This window comes from Hypanus sabinus, chromosome 9 (assembly GCF_030144855.1).
Source record: "Hypanus sabinus isolate sHypSab1 chromosome 9, sHypSab1.hap1, whole genome shotgun sequence".
NCBI classification, from domain to species: domain Eukaryota; kingdom Metazoa; phylum Chordata; class Chondrichthyes; order Myliobatiformes; family Dasyatidae; genus Hypanus; species Hypanus sabinus.
The window spans coordinates 7,056,673-7,069,282 of NC_082714.1; the positions used below are offsets into that span (position 1 = coordinate 7,056,673).

General features: G+C 48.1%; 1 protein-coding gene across 5 annotated transcripts in view; it reads right to left on the reverse strand.

Moving 5' to 3' along the window:
* Positions 1 to 521: 521 nt before the first annotated feature.
* The window catches only part of usp42 (ubiquitin specific peptidase 42), a 90,295-nt gene continuing 78,206 nt past the window's right edge, over positions 522 to 12,610 (reverse strand). For 2 of the 5 annotated variants that reach the window (XM_059978988.1, XM_059978989.1), the window contains 2 exons: positions 10,744 to 10,811; positions 523 to 2,233 (listed from right to left, as the gene is read on the reverse strand). In XM_059978988.1, coding sequence (XP_059834971.1) covers positions 10,773 to 10,811 — 39 coding nt within the window. In that variant the 3' untranslated portion in view covers positions 523 to 2,233; positions 10,744 to 10,772. Of the gene's footprint in view, positions 2,234 to 10,743; positions 10,812 to 12,610 lie in introns of all 5 variants that reach the window. The other 3 variants (XM_059978991.1, XM_059978992.1, XM_059978993.1) reach the window with 3 other exon arrangements.

The window sequence follows — 12,610 nt, forward strand, 5'->3', positions numbered from 1 at the left end:
CTAAATAATCAACTCCAACATTTTCCCAATCACTGAGGTCAGACTAACTGGTCTATAGTTTCCTTTCTTCTGCCTCTCTCCCTTCTCGAAGAGTGGAGTGACATCCGAAATTTTCCATTCTTCCAGAACCATTTCAGAATCTAGAATCTTGAAAGATAATTATCAATGCCTCCACAATCTCTTCAGCCACTTCTTTCAGAACCCTAAGGTGTACACTATCTGGTCCAGGTAACTTAATTACCATCAGACCTTTCAGTTTCCCAATAACCTTCTCTCTAGTTATGGTAACTTTATACACTTCATGCCCCTGACACCTGGAACTCACACCATAATGCTAGTGTCTTCCACAGTGAAGACTGTTACAAAGTATTTATTCAGTTCGTCCACAATGTTGGTGCCCCCCCCCCCCCATTTCCACCTCTCTAGCATCATCATTTTCCAGCAGTCTTGGCTTTCCTTTGAGTATCCTCTTTAATATTATTGACTAGCTTACTTTTGTATTTCAAATAGTGAAAAGTCTGGATAAAGTGGATGTGCAGAGGATGTTTCCTATATTGGGAGAGTGTAGAACTAGAGGGCACAGTCACAGAATTGAGGGACGTCCATTTAGAACAGAGATGAAGAAAAATTTATTTAGCCATCGGATGGTGAATCTGTAGAATTCATTGCCACGGACAGCTGTGAAAGCCAAGTTCATTCAGTATATTTAAGGTGGAGAATGATATCTCATGATTAGTCAGTGTGTCAAAGGTTTCAGTGTAAAGGCAGAAGAATAAGGTTGAGAGGGAAAAATCAATCAGCCATGGTGGAATGGTCGAGCAGACTCAATTGGCTGAATGGCCTAATTCTATTACTTTGTCTTATGGTCTTAACGAGGATATGTCTGTTTGTTATCAAGCTTAGATGTGAATGATGGCTGTGCACTGTGAAAGGAAAAGCGTTAACACATTGCGTTATATACATTTTGTTCAGCTTTACTTCATGTTCGTACATTCTACAAATTTCACATGCTACAGTACAATATGGGCAGATGGCTGTTCCATCCCAAACACCTCTCAACCAACTCAATTAAACACACTTCAGTACGGCTCTGAACCACACATACGCACACAGTTTCCCATAACCACACGGATTACATTAGTTTTTTTTTTAAACCTTGCCTTCCTGATACAGGCCCAGAGTTGAAATAGCTGGTATCACAGTTTGAGTGTGTCTCAGTTTTAATGTTCTTAGGATTCAATTCTGTCCGCAACTAGAAACTTTTGAAGTGACATACAATCGGTAAAGGTACTGGAAGCACCTCAGATGCTAGAAAGGCAACTGCTACATTGCACGCAGATGTAGCCCAGTGTAAATGCACATTGGGAATTTATTTTGCCATCAAACCAGGGCAAAAAAAATTAATGGTCTAGATCAAATTACATTTCTTTTAAACAATATGTACATAACAGTACAGTTTTGCCCAAGGAACATCTTTAAAGGCAGTATATTAGAAGAGTAGCATTAAAATAATTTACATTCTAAAGCCCTTTTATAAACAAATTATAACCTGTGAATTTAAAAGTAAATAAAGAGTTTAAAATTTAAAATCAAGAACTGTATTCTAGACCATATAATGCTGAATTTAAAGAAATTAGTTTCTAGTTTCAGACAGAATTCAAATAAGTCATCGTTGAGATTCCTGTCATAAGACTGAACTGTTTTGATTTTAACTCTTGACTGATTTTGCTTTCAAAAAGAAAAACTTTGGGTTTGTAAAATAAGATTTAGTGCTTGGTTTATTAAAACAAACCACTGATTTCACAGTCTGCTACACTATCAATATTCCTGTCTTCCCAGTAGCCATTTCCTGGTCCGTTTATTCAGGTACCAGTTACACCCAAGAGTTAACCGCTAGAAATTACACATAACACACAAGTAGTAATCAAACCTGAGTCTGTGGCTGAGCAGCATTGGAGTCTTTTAAAAAAAATTCCAGGGTGAATTACCATTTATATATTACAGCTATTTATACAGTATTTGTACAGTGTTCATCAAGGAACAGAAACTAACAATCCTTTTTGGATTTTTCACTAAACGCGTAAATCAAAAAAAAACAAACTCTCCAAGAAGAAAACTAAAAGTGTTTCTGCCTGGTTGTGAAAGTTCTGTACAGTATTTTAAGGAATAAAGCACCGCGTGCAGGATCCCAAAGTGTGAGCTCTTGTGAAGTTTCGTCACATTTTGTGGATATCTAAACAAAGATAGAAGAGTACAATTAGGTTCAACAGTGACAAAAAACATCATGCTGGTTATAAATGTTTACAGATTATGGTACACCTGGGTTGCTGGGTCAGGCAGCAAGGTAAACACAGGTAACAACACCTGGATCTGATCACCAGACAGACTTCTCTATGTTCTCGTGGGTACAACAGCAGCAGGAAAACCGTGGAGCTTCCCTCTTAGTGCAACTTTCTGCAGGTGAGATGAAGAAGGTGGAGGGGCAGGTAGCTTTGAGGAAGTAGAGAGGCTTCAGAAAGACAGACAGATTAGGAGAATGGGCAAAGAAATGGCAGATAGACTACAGTGTTGGGAAGTGTATGATCATGCACTTTGGTGGAAGAAATGACAGTTGACTATTTTCAAAATAGAGAGAAAATACCAAAAAAAAACTTAAACACTAAGGGACTTGGCAGTCCTTGTTCAGGATTCTCTAAAGGTTAATTTGCAGGTCGAGTCTGGTGAGGAAGGCAAATGCAATGTTAGCATTCATTTCACAGACAGCACACTCCAAGTTGTGTATTTCATCCAAATTATTGCAAACTCCAAATTCATTAACAAAACCAGCCACTTTATTAGGGACCCATGCTCATTAATGCAAATACCTAATCAGCCAATCACATGGCGGCAACTCAATGCATAAAAGCATGCAGACATGGTCAAGAGGTTCAGTTGTTGTTCAGAAAAAACACCAGAATGGCAAAAATTGCAAATGTCACTCCACTGTTTACAAAGGTAGGAAGGCAGAAATTATAAGTCAGTTAGACTGACCAGTGGTTGGGAGTTCCTTGTTAAGGATGAGCTTGCAGGGTACCTGGAGGCACACAACAGGCCAAAGTTAGCATGGTTTTCTAAAAGGGAAATCTTGCCTGACGAATCTGCTGGAATTCTTTGAGGAAAAACAAGCAGGGTAGACAAAGGAGATTCAGTAGTTGTTTGCTTGGATTTTCAGGACTTCAACAAGGTGCCATTCATGAGGCTGCTCAAGAAGATAAGGGCCCATGGTATTACAAGAAAGATACTAGCACGGGTAGAGCATTGGCTGTTTGGCAGGAGGCAAAGAGCAAGAATAAAGGAGTCTCTTCTGTATGGCTTCCAGTGAATGGTGGTGTGTCGCAGAAATGAATGACAGAATTGTGGACAAGTTTACGGAAAGGTAAGTGGGGGGGGGGGGCAGGTAGCATTGAGGGGGCAGGGAGGCTGCAGAAGCACTTAATTGGATTAGGAAAATGGGCAAAGATGTGGCAGGTGAAATACAGTGTCAGGAAGTGTATGGTATGCTCTTTGGTAGAATAAAGGGCGTAGTGTAGCGGTGTGCTACACGCAGCGCTAAAATTACGACACGGAGTCGGTAACTGCAGTCGAAGGAAAAAACTTTATTCGAAAACTTCAGCCTCACTTTTAAGCCTCTGTCAACCGGCCCCCCATGGCGCAGAGGCTCCAAAGCTCTGTGCTCGCAAACCCCCGTAGGCTATCTAATTGTGAGTCGGTTCGGATGTGCCAGGAAATGGGTCGCCACATAACCCCCCCCCCAGAACCGGCGATACACCCCCCAATGTCCACAGTCTGGGCCAGAACCTGCTTGGGAGGTCGGCCTCTGCGCTGAGGCGCCGGAAACTCGGCCGGTTGCGCCAGGTCCACATGGGCTGGTTTGAGGCGGTCCACCGTGAAAACCTCCTCTTTCCCCCCAACGTCCAGCACGAACGTGGACCCGTTGTTCCGGAGCACCATAAACGGCCCCTCGTATGGCCGCTGCAGCGGCGGCCGATGCCCGCCCCTTCGTACAAACACAAACTTACAGTTCTGTAGGTCTTTGGGTACGCAGGTCGGGTGCCACCCGTGCTGTGAAGTGGGTATGGGGGCCAGGTTACCGAGCTTCTCGCGTAGTCCACCCAGGGGCGCGCCGTATACCAACTCGGCCGACGAGGCGTGCAGGTCGTCCTTGGGCGCTGTGCGGATGCCGAGTAGGACCCAGGGAAGCTCGTCCGCCCAGTTGGCTCCTCGCAGGCGGGCCATGAGGGCCGACTTCAGGTGACGGTGGAAACGCTCCACTAGCCCGTTCGACTGTGGGTGGTAGGCAGTTGTGTGGTGCAGCTGAGTCCCCAAAAGGCTGGCCATAGCTGACCACAGGCTGGAGGTGAACTGGGCGCCTCTGTCGGAGGTAATGTGGGCTGGTACACCAAAGCGAGATACCCAGGTGGCGATCAGGGCTCGGGCGCAAGATTCGGAGGTGGTGTCGGTGAGCGGGACCGCCTCTGGCCATCTGGTGAACCGGTCCACGATAGTCAGGAGGTGCCGCGCTCCTCATGACACTGGCAGGGGGCCCACGATATCCACATGAATGTGGTCGAAACGCCGGTGGGCGGGATGGAACTGCTGCGGTGGGGCTTTGGTGTGCCGCTGCACCTTGGCCGTCTGGAAGTGCATGCACGTTTTGGCCCATTCACTGACCTGTTTGCGGAGTCCGTGCCAAACGAACCTGCTGGAAACCATCCGGACAGTTGTCCGGATGGAGGGATGCGCCAAGTTATGAATGGAGTCGAAAACGCGGCGCCACCATGCTGTCGGGACGACTGGACGGGGCTGGCCGGTGGCGACGTCACAGAGTAGGGTCCTCTCACCCGGGCCCACGGGGAGGTCCTGGAGCTGCAAACCGGAGACTGCGGTTCTGTAACTCGGAATCTCCTCATTCGCCTGCTGCGCCTCTGCCAGCGCCTCAAAGTCTACCCCTTGGGAAAGGGCATGAACGGTAGGGCAAGAGAGCGCATCCGCCACGACATTGTCCTTACCCGAGACGTGCCGGACATCCGTCGTGTATTCAGAGATGTAGGACAGGTGGCGTTGCTGGCGGGACGACCAGGGGTCGGATGCTTTCGTAAACGCAAAGGTAAGCGGTTTGTGGTCCGTGAATGCGGTGAAGGGCCGACCTTCTAGGAAGTACCTGAAATGCCGGATTGCCAGGTAGAGCGCCAACAGTTCCCGGTCGAAAGCACTGTACTTAAGCTCGGGTGGCCGCAGGTGTTTGCTGAAAAACGCCAGGGGTTGCCAGCGACCTGCGATGAGCTGCTCCAGCACCCCACCGACTGCCGTGTTTGATGCGTCCACTGTGAGGGCAGTAGGGGCGTCCATTCTGGGATGTACTAGCATTGCGGCGTCCGCCAAAGCTTCCTTCGTTTGAACGAAAGCGGCGGCGGACTCCTCGTCCCAGGTAATGTCCTTGCTCGGACCCGACATCAGGGCGAACAGGGGGCGCATGATCCGGGCAGCTGAAGGGATGAAGCGGCGGTAGAAATTGACCATACCTACGAATTCCTGAAGGCCTTTGATCGTGGTGGGTCGGGGGAAGTGGCGGACCGCATCTACCTTAGCGGGCAGAGGGGTTGCCCCATCTTTAGTAATCCTGTGGCCCAGGAAGTCAATGGTATCGAGTCCGAACTGGCATTTGGCGGGGTTGATTGTAAGACCGTACTCATTCAGTCGGGCGCAGAGTTGACGGAGGTGGGACAGATGCTCCTGACGACTGCCGCTGGCTATGAGGATGTCATCCAAATAGATGAACGCGAAGTCCAGGTCCCGTCCCACCGCGTCCATTAACCGCTGGAATGTCTGTGCGGCATTCTTCAGGCCGAACGGCATGCGGAGGAACTCGAAAAAGCCGAAAGGGGTGATGAGAGCCGTTTTGGGGACGTCGTCAGGATGCATCGGGATTTGATGGTATCCCCGGACGAGATCTACCTTGGAGAAGATCCGTGCGCCGTACAGGTTTGCTGCGAAGTCCTGAATGTGCGGCACAGGGTAGCGGTCCGGTGTGGTAGCCTCGTTCAGCCTGCGGTAGTCGCCGCACGGTCTCCAGCCCCCCGTCGCTTTGGGCACCATGTGCAGGGGGGAGGCCCATGGGCTGTCGGACCGCCGGATGATCCCCAATTCCTCCATCCTCTGGAACTCCTCCTTCACCAGTTGGAGCTTGTCCAGGGGAAGCCGCCGAGCGCGGGCGTGGAGGGGTGGTCCCTGGGTCGGGATGTGGTGCTGTACGCCGTGCCTGGGCATGGCCGCTGTGAACTGCGGTGCCAGAACCGATGGGAACTCCGCCAGGACCCTGGTGAAGTCGTTGTCGGACAGCGTGATGGAGCCGAGGTGAGGGGCTGGCAACTGGGCTGCACCCAGGGAGAACGTCTGAAAGGTCTCGGCGTGTACCAGTCTGTTCCTGGGCAGGTCGACCAGTAGGCTGTGAGCCCGCAAAAAATCCGCACCCAGAAGCGGTTGGGCTACGGCGGCCAGTGTAAAGTCCCACGTGAACTGGCTGGAGCCGAACTGTAGCTGCACCTGACGGGTGCCATAGGTCCTTACGGTGCTGCCGTTCACGGCCCTCAGGGGGGGAACCCGGTGCCCTGCTGCGGGTGTCGTAACTCGTCGGAGGTAAAACGCTGATCTCAGCCCCAGTATCGACCAAAAACCGGCGTCCCAACCTTCTATCCCACACATACAGGAGGCTATCCCGATGGTCAGCCGCCGTAGCCATCAGCGGCGGCTGGCCCTGGCGTTTCCTGGGAACTTGCAGGGCGGGCGACAACGGCGGGCTTCTGCGCCCCACCGCTAGTGGTAGAAGCACCAGTGTTCATTGGGCCGGGGGTTGGCGGGCTCTGCGGCCGGGCCTGGACTGGTTTGCTGCCGGGAGCGTGGCTGGGAGATCTGTGCGATGGACGCCCCACTCACCTTTTTGGTGTTCCACAGCAAGTCCGCCCGGGCTGCCACCTTCCGGGGGTCACTAAAATCCGCGTCGGACAGCAGCAGGCGTATGTCCTCGGGCAGCTGCTCCAGGAATGCCTGCTCAAACATGAGGCGTGTGTGTCCGTCGGCCAGAGACAACATCTCATTCATTAAAGCCGATGGAGGTCTGTCGCCCAAGCCGTCCAGGTGCAGTAATCGGGCAGCCTGCTCGCGCCGTGAGAGTCCAAAAGTCCTGAGGAGCAGGGCTTTGAATTCCGAGTACTTGCCGTCTGCCGGGGGCGACTGTACAAACTCCGCGACCTGGGCCGCTGTGTCCTGGTCGAGGGAGCTCACCACGTAGTAGTAGCGGGTGTCTTCTGAGGTGATCTGGCGAACGTGGAATTGGGCTTCGGCTTGCTGGAACCATAGGTCCGGGCGCTGTGTCCAGAAACACGGCAGTTTCAACAAAACCGCATGAACAGAGGCGGCGTCGGTCATTTCTGGTCCAAAAATCGTTTGGACCGTCGGGGTCACCAATTGTAGCGGTGTGCTACACGCAGCGCTAAAATTACGACACGGAGTCGGTAACTGCAGTCGAAGGAAAAAACTTTATTCGAAAACTTCAGCCTCACTTTTAAGCCTCTGTCAACCGGCCCCCCATGGCGCAGAGGCTCCAAAGCTCTGTGCTCACAAACCCCCGTAGGCTATCTAATTGTGAGTCGGTTCGGATACGCCAGGAAATGGGTCGCCACAGTAGATTATTTTCTAAACAGGGAGAATGTTCAAAAATCTGAGGTGCGAAGGGACTTGGGGGATCCTTGTGCAGGATTCCCTAAAGATTAACTTGCAAGTTGAGTTGGTGGTGAGAAAGGCAAATGTAATGTTAGATTTCAAGAGCACTAGTATACAAAAGCAAGGATATAATGCCTATGTAAGGCATTGGCCAGAGTTCTGGTCAAGATGGCATCAGCAAATGATTTCTCAGGCTTGTGTTACGGAAACCATTGGAGCAGGTTGGAACTCAATCAAGTGATATAGCGCTCTGCTGTGTCTGGAGAGCTGCCTCATGGGGACCCGAAAAGGAAGAACACGAGCTGACTCTAGGAAAAGACTAGAGATGGGGCGCGGGGCCGTGAACGACCCCATCTCGAAGCGGCAAGGGGGGTTCTCACTGAAACCTATGGAATAATGAAAGGCCTAGACAGAGTGGATGGGGAGAAGACGTTTCCTATTGTTGGTGAAACTGGTACCAGAGGGCACAGCCTCAGAATAGAGGGATGCCCATTTAGAACAGAGATAAGCAGTAATTTCTTTAACTAGAGGGTGATGAATTTGTGGAGGCCAAGTAATTGAGGCAGATAGGGCCTTGATTAGGCAGGACATTGAAGGTCACGGGAGAAGGAAGGAGAATGGGGATGGGAGGGACAATAAATCAGGCATGATGGAATGGCTGAGGAGACCTGATGGGCCAAATTCTACTCCTATACTGTATCTTATGGTCTTAAATGTGATTTAAGTGACTTTGACTGTGGAATGATTGTTGGTGCCAGACAGGGTGGTTTGAGTATCTCAGAAACTGCTGATCTCCTGGGATTTTCATTCATGACCATCCCTACCATCTACAGAGAATGGAGCAAAAAAAAAACATCCAGTGAGCAGCAGTTCTAGTTAATGAGAGAGCCCAGAAGAAGATGATCATTCATGTTCAAGACGATGGGGGAGGGGGTAGGCACGACAATAACTACGTGTTACAACAGTGGTGTGTACAAGAGCATCTCTGAACCCACAACACTTTAAACCTTGAAGTGGATGGACTATAAGAGCAGAAGACCACACCAGATACCACTCCCGTACCTAATATAGTGGCCAGTGAGCGTAGAAACTAATAAAAGGATTTGAAAAAATACTTGAGTCCTGATGAAGGGTCTCAACCCAAAACGCTGACTGTCTGTCTATTCCTCACCACAGACACTGCCTGATCTGCTGAGCTCTTCCAGCATTTTGTGTGCACTGCTTTGGATTTCCAGCATCTGTGCAATCTCGTTTGTGTAGAAAATACAAAAGGAAGCAGAGGGGCGACTGCAAGGTCCCAGTGATTACAGGATGTTAAATTTCCAAGGGAATTCCTCTATTGTCTTGAGAGACCAAGGCAAAATAGCCTAGAAGCAGTGGAAGGTTTATAAGTAGAACTAAAAATGAAACAGGAATTCCAGACGGTGTTCGAAGGTGACGTTTGTTAATTCAGACAGAGAGGCATTGGGAGTGGCCTCAAATACTGAGCCAAGAAACGTGCCTGGAGCAGTGATCAAAAATACACAGCAGCGCGTCCCTGAATTACAAACACAAGATTAAAGCACGCTTCTCCTGAAGTATTACCTTAACATTGCAATCTGTTAACAAGGCTACACTGACCTCACCCTGTTACACCTGCATACCTCAGATGCTTGTTTCAGCTATGTGCACAGTGCCCTTGTATAATCTGATTTCAAAATCACCAAGAGTTTTTGATTGAAGAGGCAGTATTTACCAAGTTTGGGACTTTGAAATTACATTTGCCATCCACAGGCATGATTCCAGTGTTCATAAAGGGGTGAAAGCGTAACACATCATGCCCTCTCTCCTCAAACTCTTAATGATTCAGGACAAATTCAACTTTGATTCATGAACTGTCATTCTTTCTAGTTTCTCCATAATGTTTTCCTCATTTCCACCTTATGCGACACCTCATCTGGAATCTATCTGCAAGAAATCTTTTGGGAATGTCAAAGACCCAATTCGATATATCGGTGTACTCTCAAGGGTTAGCTATCCCCAGTTTTCCTACCTGCCCTTGGATCGATATTAACACAGCTGGAAATCCTCCCAGCTCCACACTTACTGTCACTGCAACATTTCTCTTTTCGTTAATCCCCATTCTCATGTAACCATTTCCACTGGTATTTAAACTTCCTCTTTGGCCCTGCTTTGTTTATGATAGACATTTAAAATGCCAAGGAAAAATGCCTTAAAACTGTTATTACGTAGGGCTGGTTTATTGAATATTTTCAAGACACCATTAGATATGTTTAAAATGGGACTTCCCATTCCGATATGCCAGTCCATGCCCTTTGCTGTCAAAATGAGGTGACTCTCAGGTTGGAGGAGCAACAGCTCATATTCCATCTTGGTAGCCTCCAAGCTGTTGGCATGAACATCAATTTCTCTAGCTTCTGGTAATTTCTCTCCTTTTCCATTCCAGATCCCCTCTTAACCCCCATCCCTTTGCTTCACATGCCTATCACCTCTCTGTGGCGGTGACTCTCCTCCTTCCCTTTCCCCCATGGTCCACTCTGCTCTATCAGATTCCTTCTTCAGCCCTTTACCTCTTCCACCCGACATCTCCTAGATCCTTCCTTCATTCCCCCAACTTGCCCCTCATCTGGTTTCACCCGTCTCCAGCCAGTTTGTATTCATCCTCCACGACCCACTCCTTTTTATTCTGGCTTCTATCCCCTTCCTTTCCAGTCCTTATGAAGGGTCTTGGCCTGAAACATCAACTGTTTATTCCCATCCATTGGTGCTGACCGACCTGCTGAGTTTCTCCAGCATTTTGTTTGTGTTGCTCTGATTTCCAGAATCGGCAGAATCTCTTGTGTTTATAAATACATTTCTGCAACAGGTCACTGTTAGCATTCTAAGTTTTGAAAGCATGGAATTACTCTTGAACATGGAGATTGTATGAATTGGAGAAGCTTTTAAAACCCCACTTGCGTTCCTGTGCATCTATCAAACACCAACCTGTATTAAAGTTTCCCTTCTGGAAACTTCTATTGAGCTTTCTGCTCTTCACATCGCTTTTCATCGGCCTGTAAAGAAAAAAACACAAGTCACAATGGCACGTACAGCTGTTGCATGAACTTATAAAATACTTTTAAGTAGTTGTACACTGAGAGGATCACTCTATGATTCAATGGACGTGTGACCGATACCAGCTAAAAAAGGCACGACAGCCTTGCTGGTGAGGTAACCAACCCAGAATGTAGGCAGCTAGCAAGCTAGGGAGTGGTCTAACCACAGCATTACTTAAGGCAAGGCACAAAATGCAAAGAGCCAAGCAGTCTGTACGTTCCGTCCCTGTGGCCATAAAGTTTCCATCTTCTCATACATATGTACAAACCTAAAACAACACTGTGTTTTCAATATACTGGGAGAACCGCATTCGCAGATCCCTCAGCACAATCAAGGACCTCTCCCACCCGTCCCACAATCTGTTTGTCCTCCCCCTGTCTGGCAAACAGTACCGCAGTGTAAGACAGTTATGCTAGGTAGCAGCTTCTTTCCCAAACAGAGAAACTTCTCAGTACCCTGCTACCTCCCAGTACATTTTATTTATCAGAGCACCAGTAATAGTAATACTGACATATATTTAACTATATGTCAACTTGTACATCTTCAGAATAGTTTTACTATAATCTGTTAGTATTATTTTACATGCTGTACGATATATGTGCTGTGTTGGTCACTGAGCAATGCTGGTTTCTTTACTTGTACACACGTGTACGTGCACGGGGACGATGTGAGTCCTGGGCTGGATGCCCTGCTCACTTCAGGAAAGTGAAGCATCTGCCATTGTCTCTCCTTGGCCTCCATAGACACTCATGGCAACAAATTCCACAGATTTACCACATTCTGACTAAAGTAATTTCTCCACATCTCTGTTCTAAATGGACGTCCTTCAATCCTGAAGTCATGCCCTCTTGTCCTAGACTCCCCTACTGTGGAAAATAACTTTGCCCTGGTCACTGAGGAATGCTGTTTTCCAGACAGATGGGACTCGTTAGCCTTGCCAGGCAGCCTGTCTTGTTGAAGAAAAACTCCGATACTCAGCCTACAGCCTTGTGGTCACAGATCATTGTGCCATTGTGTAATGTCCAGTGGACCGGTCTGCGTGCACCAATTCTCACTATAATCCTACGCGGTGCAGGCAGGAAGTCTTCACTCCTGAGGACTGTTCTTCCTTCCTGATCTTCGCATGCGAAGAAGCAATCATCATCATAAGTATGGTTGAGTGACAATAAAATTGAGTATTATTTATTTCCCAAAGTTTATGCTTCAAGTTATTTCTCAGGCAAAGTCTGCTTTAGGCTACTGAGTAATGTCACTGATGGAGAACAGAAGACTTGCTCTGGTAGAGGACTTTAATACTCAGTCATAGGTTACATACAACAATACTGTCAGAACAGCCCAATCTATATGTTATTTTATACTAACTGTCCCCTCCCTGTGCTTTATCCATATTCCTCAATCCCCCTCATATTCATGTGCCTATCCAAACAGCCTGCTTCCACTACTGCCCCTGGTAACTCATTCGAGGCACCAAGCACACACCGTGTGAAAAACTTGCCCCTCACATCGCCTTTACACATTAATCAGCAAGACCATAAGGACACAGGAGCGGAGTTAAGCCATGCTGCTCCACCATTCATTGACATTTCTACCAGAGGAAAGATTCTATCCATTGCTAGAACATAGCACAGTACAAACCCTTTGGCCCACAATGTTGTGCCGAACTCTTAGACAAGACTGAGATCAATCTAACCTCTCCCTCCTACATAACCATCCAAATTTCTATCATCCATGTGCCCGTCTAAGAGTTTCTTAAATG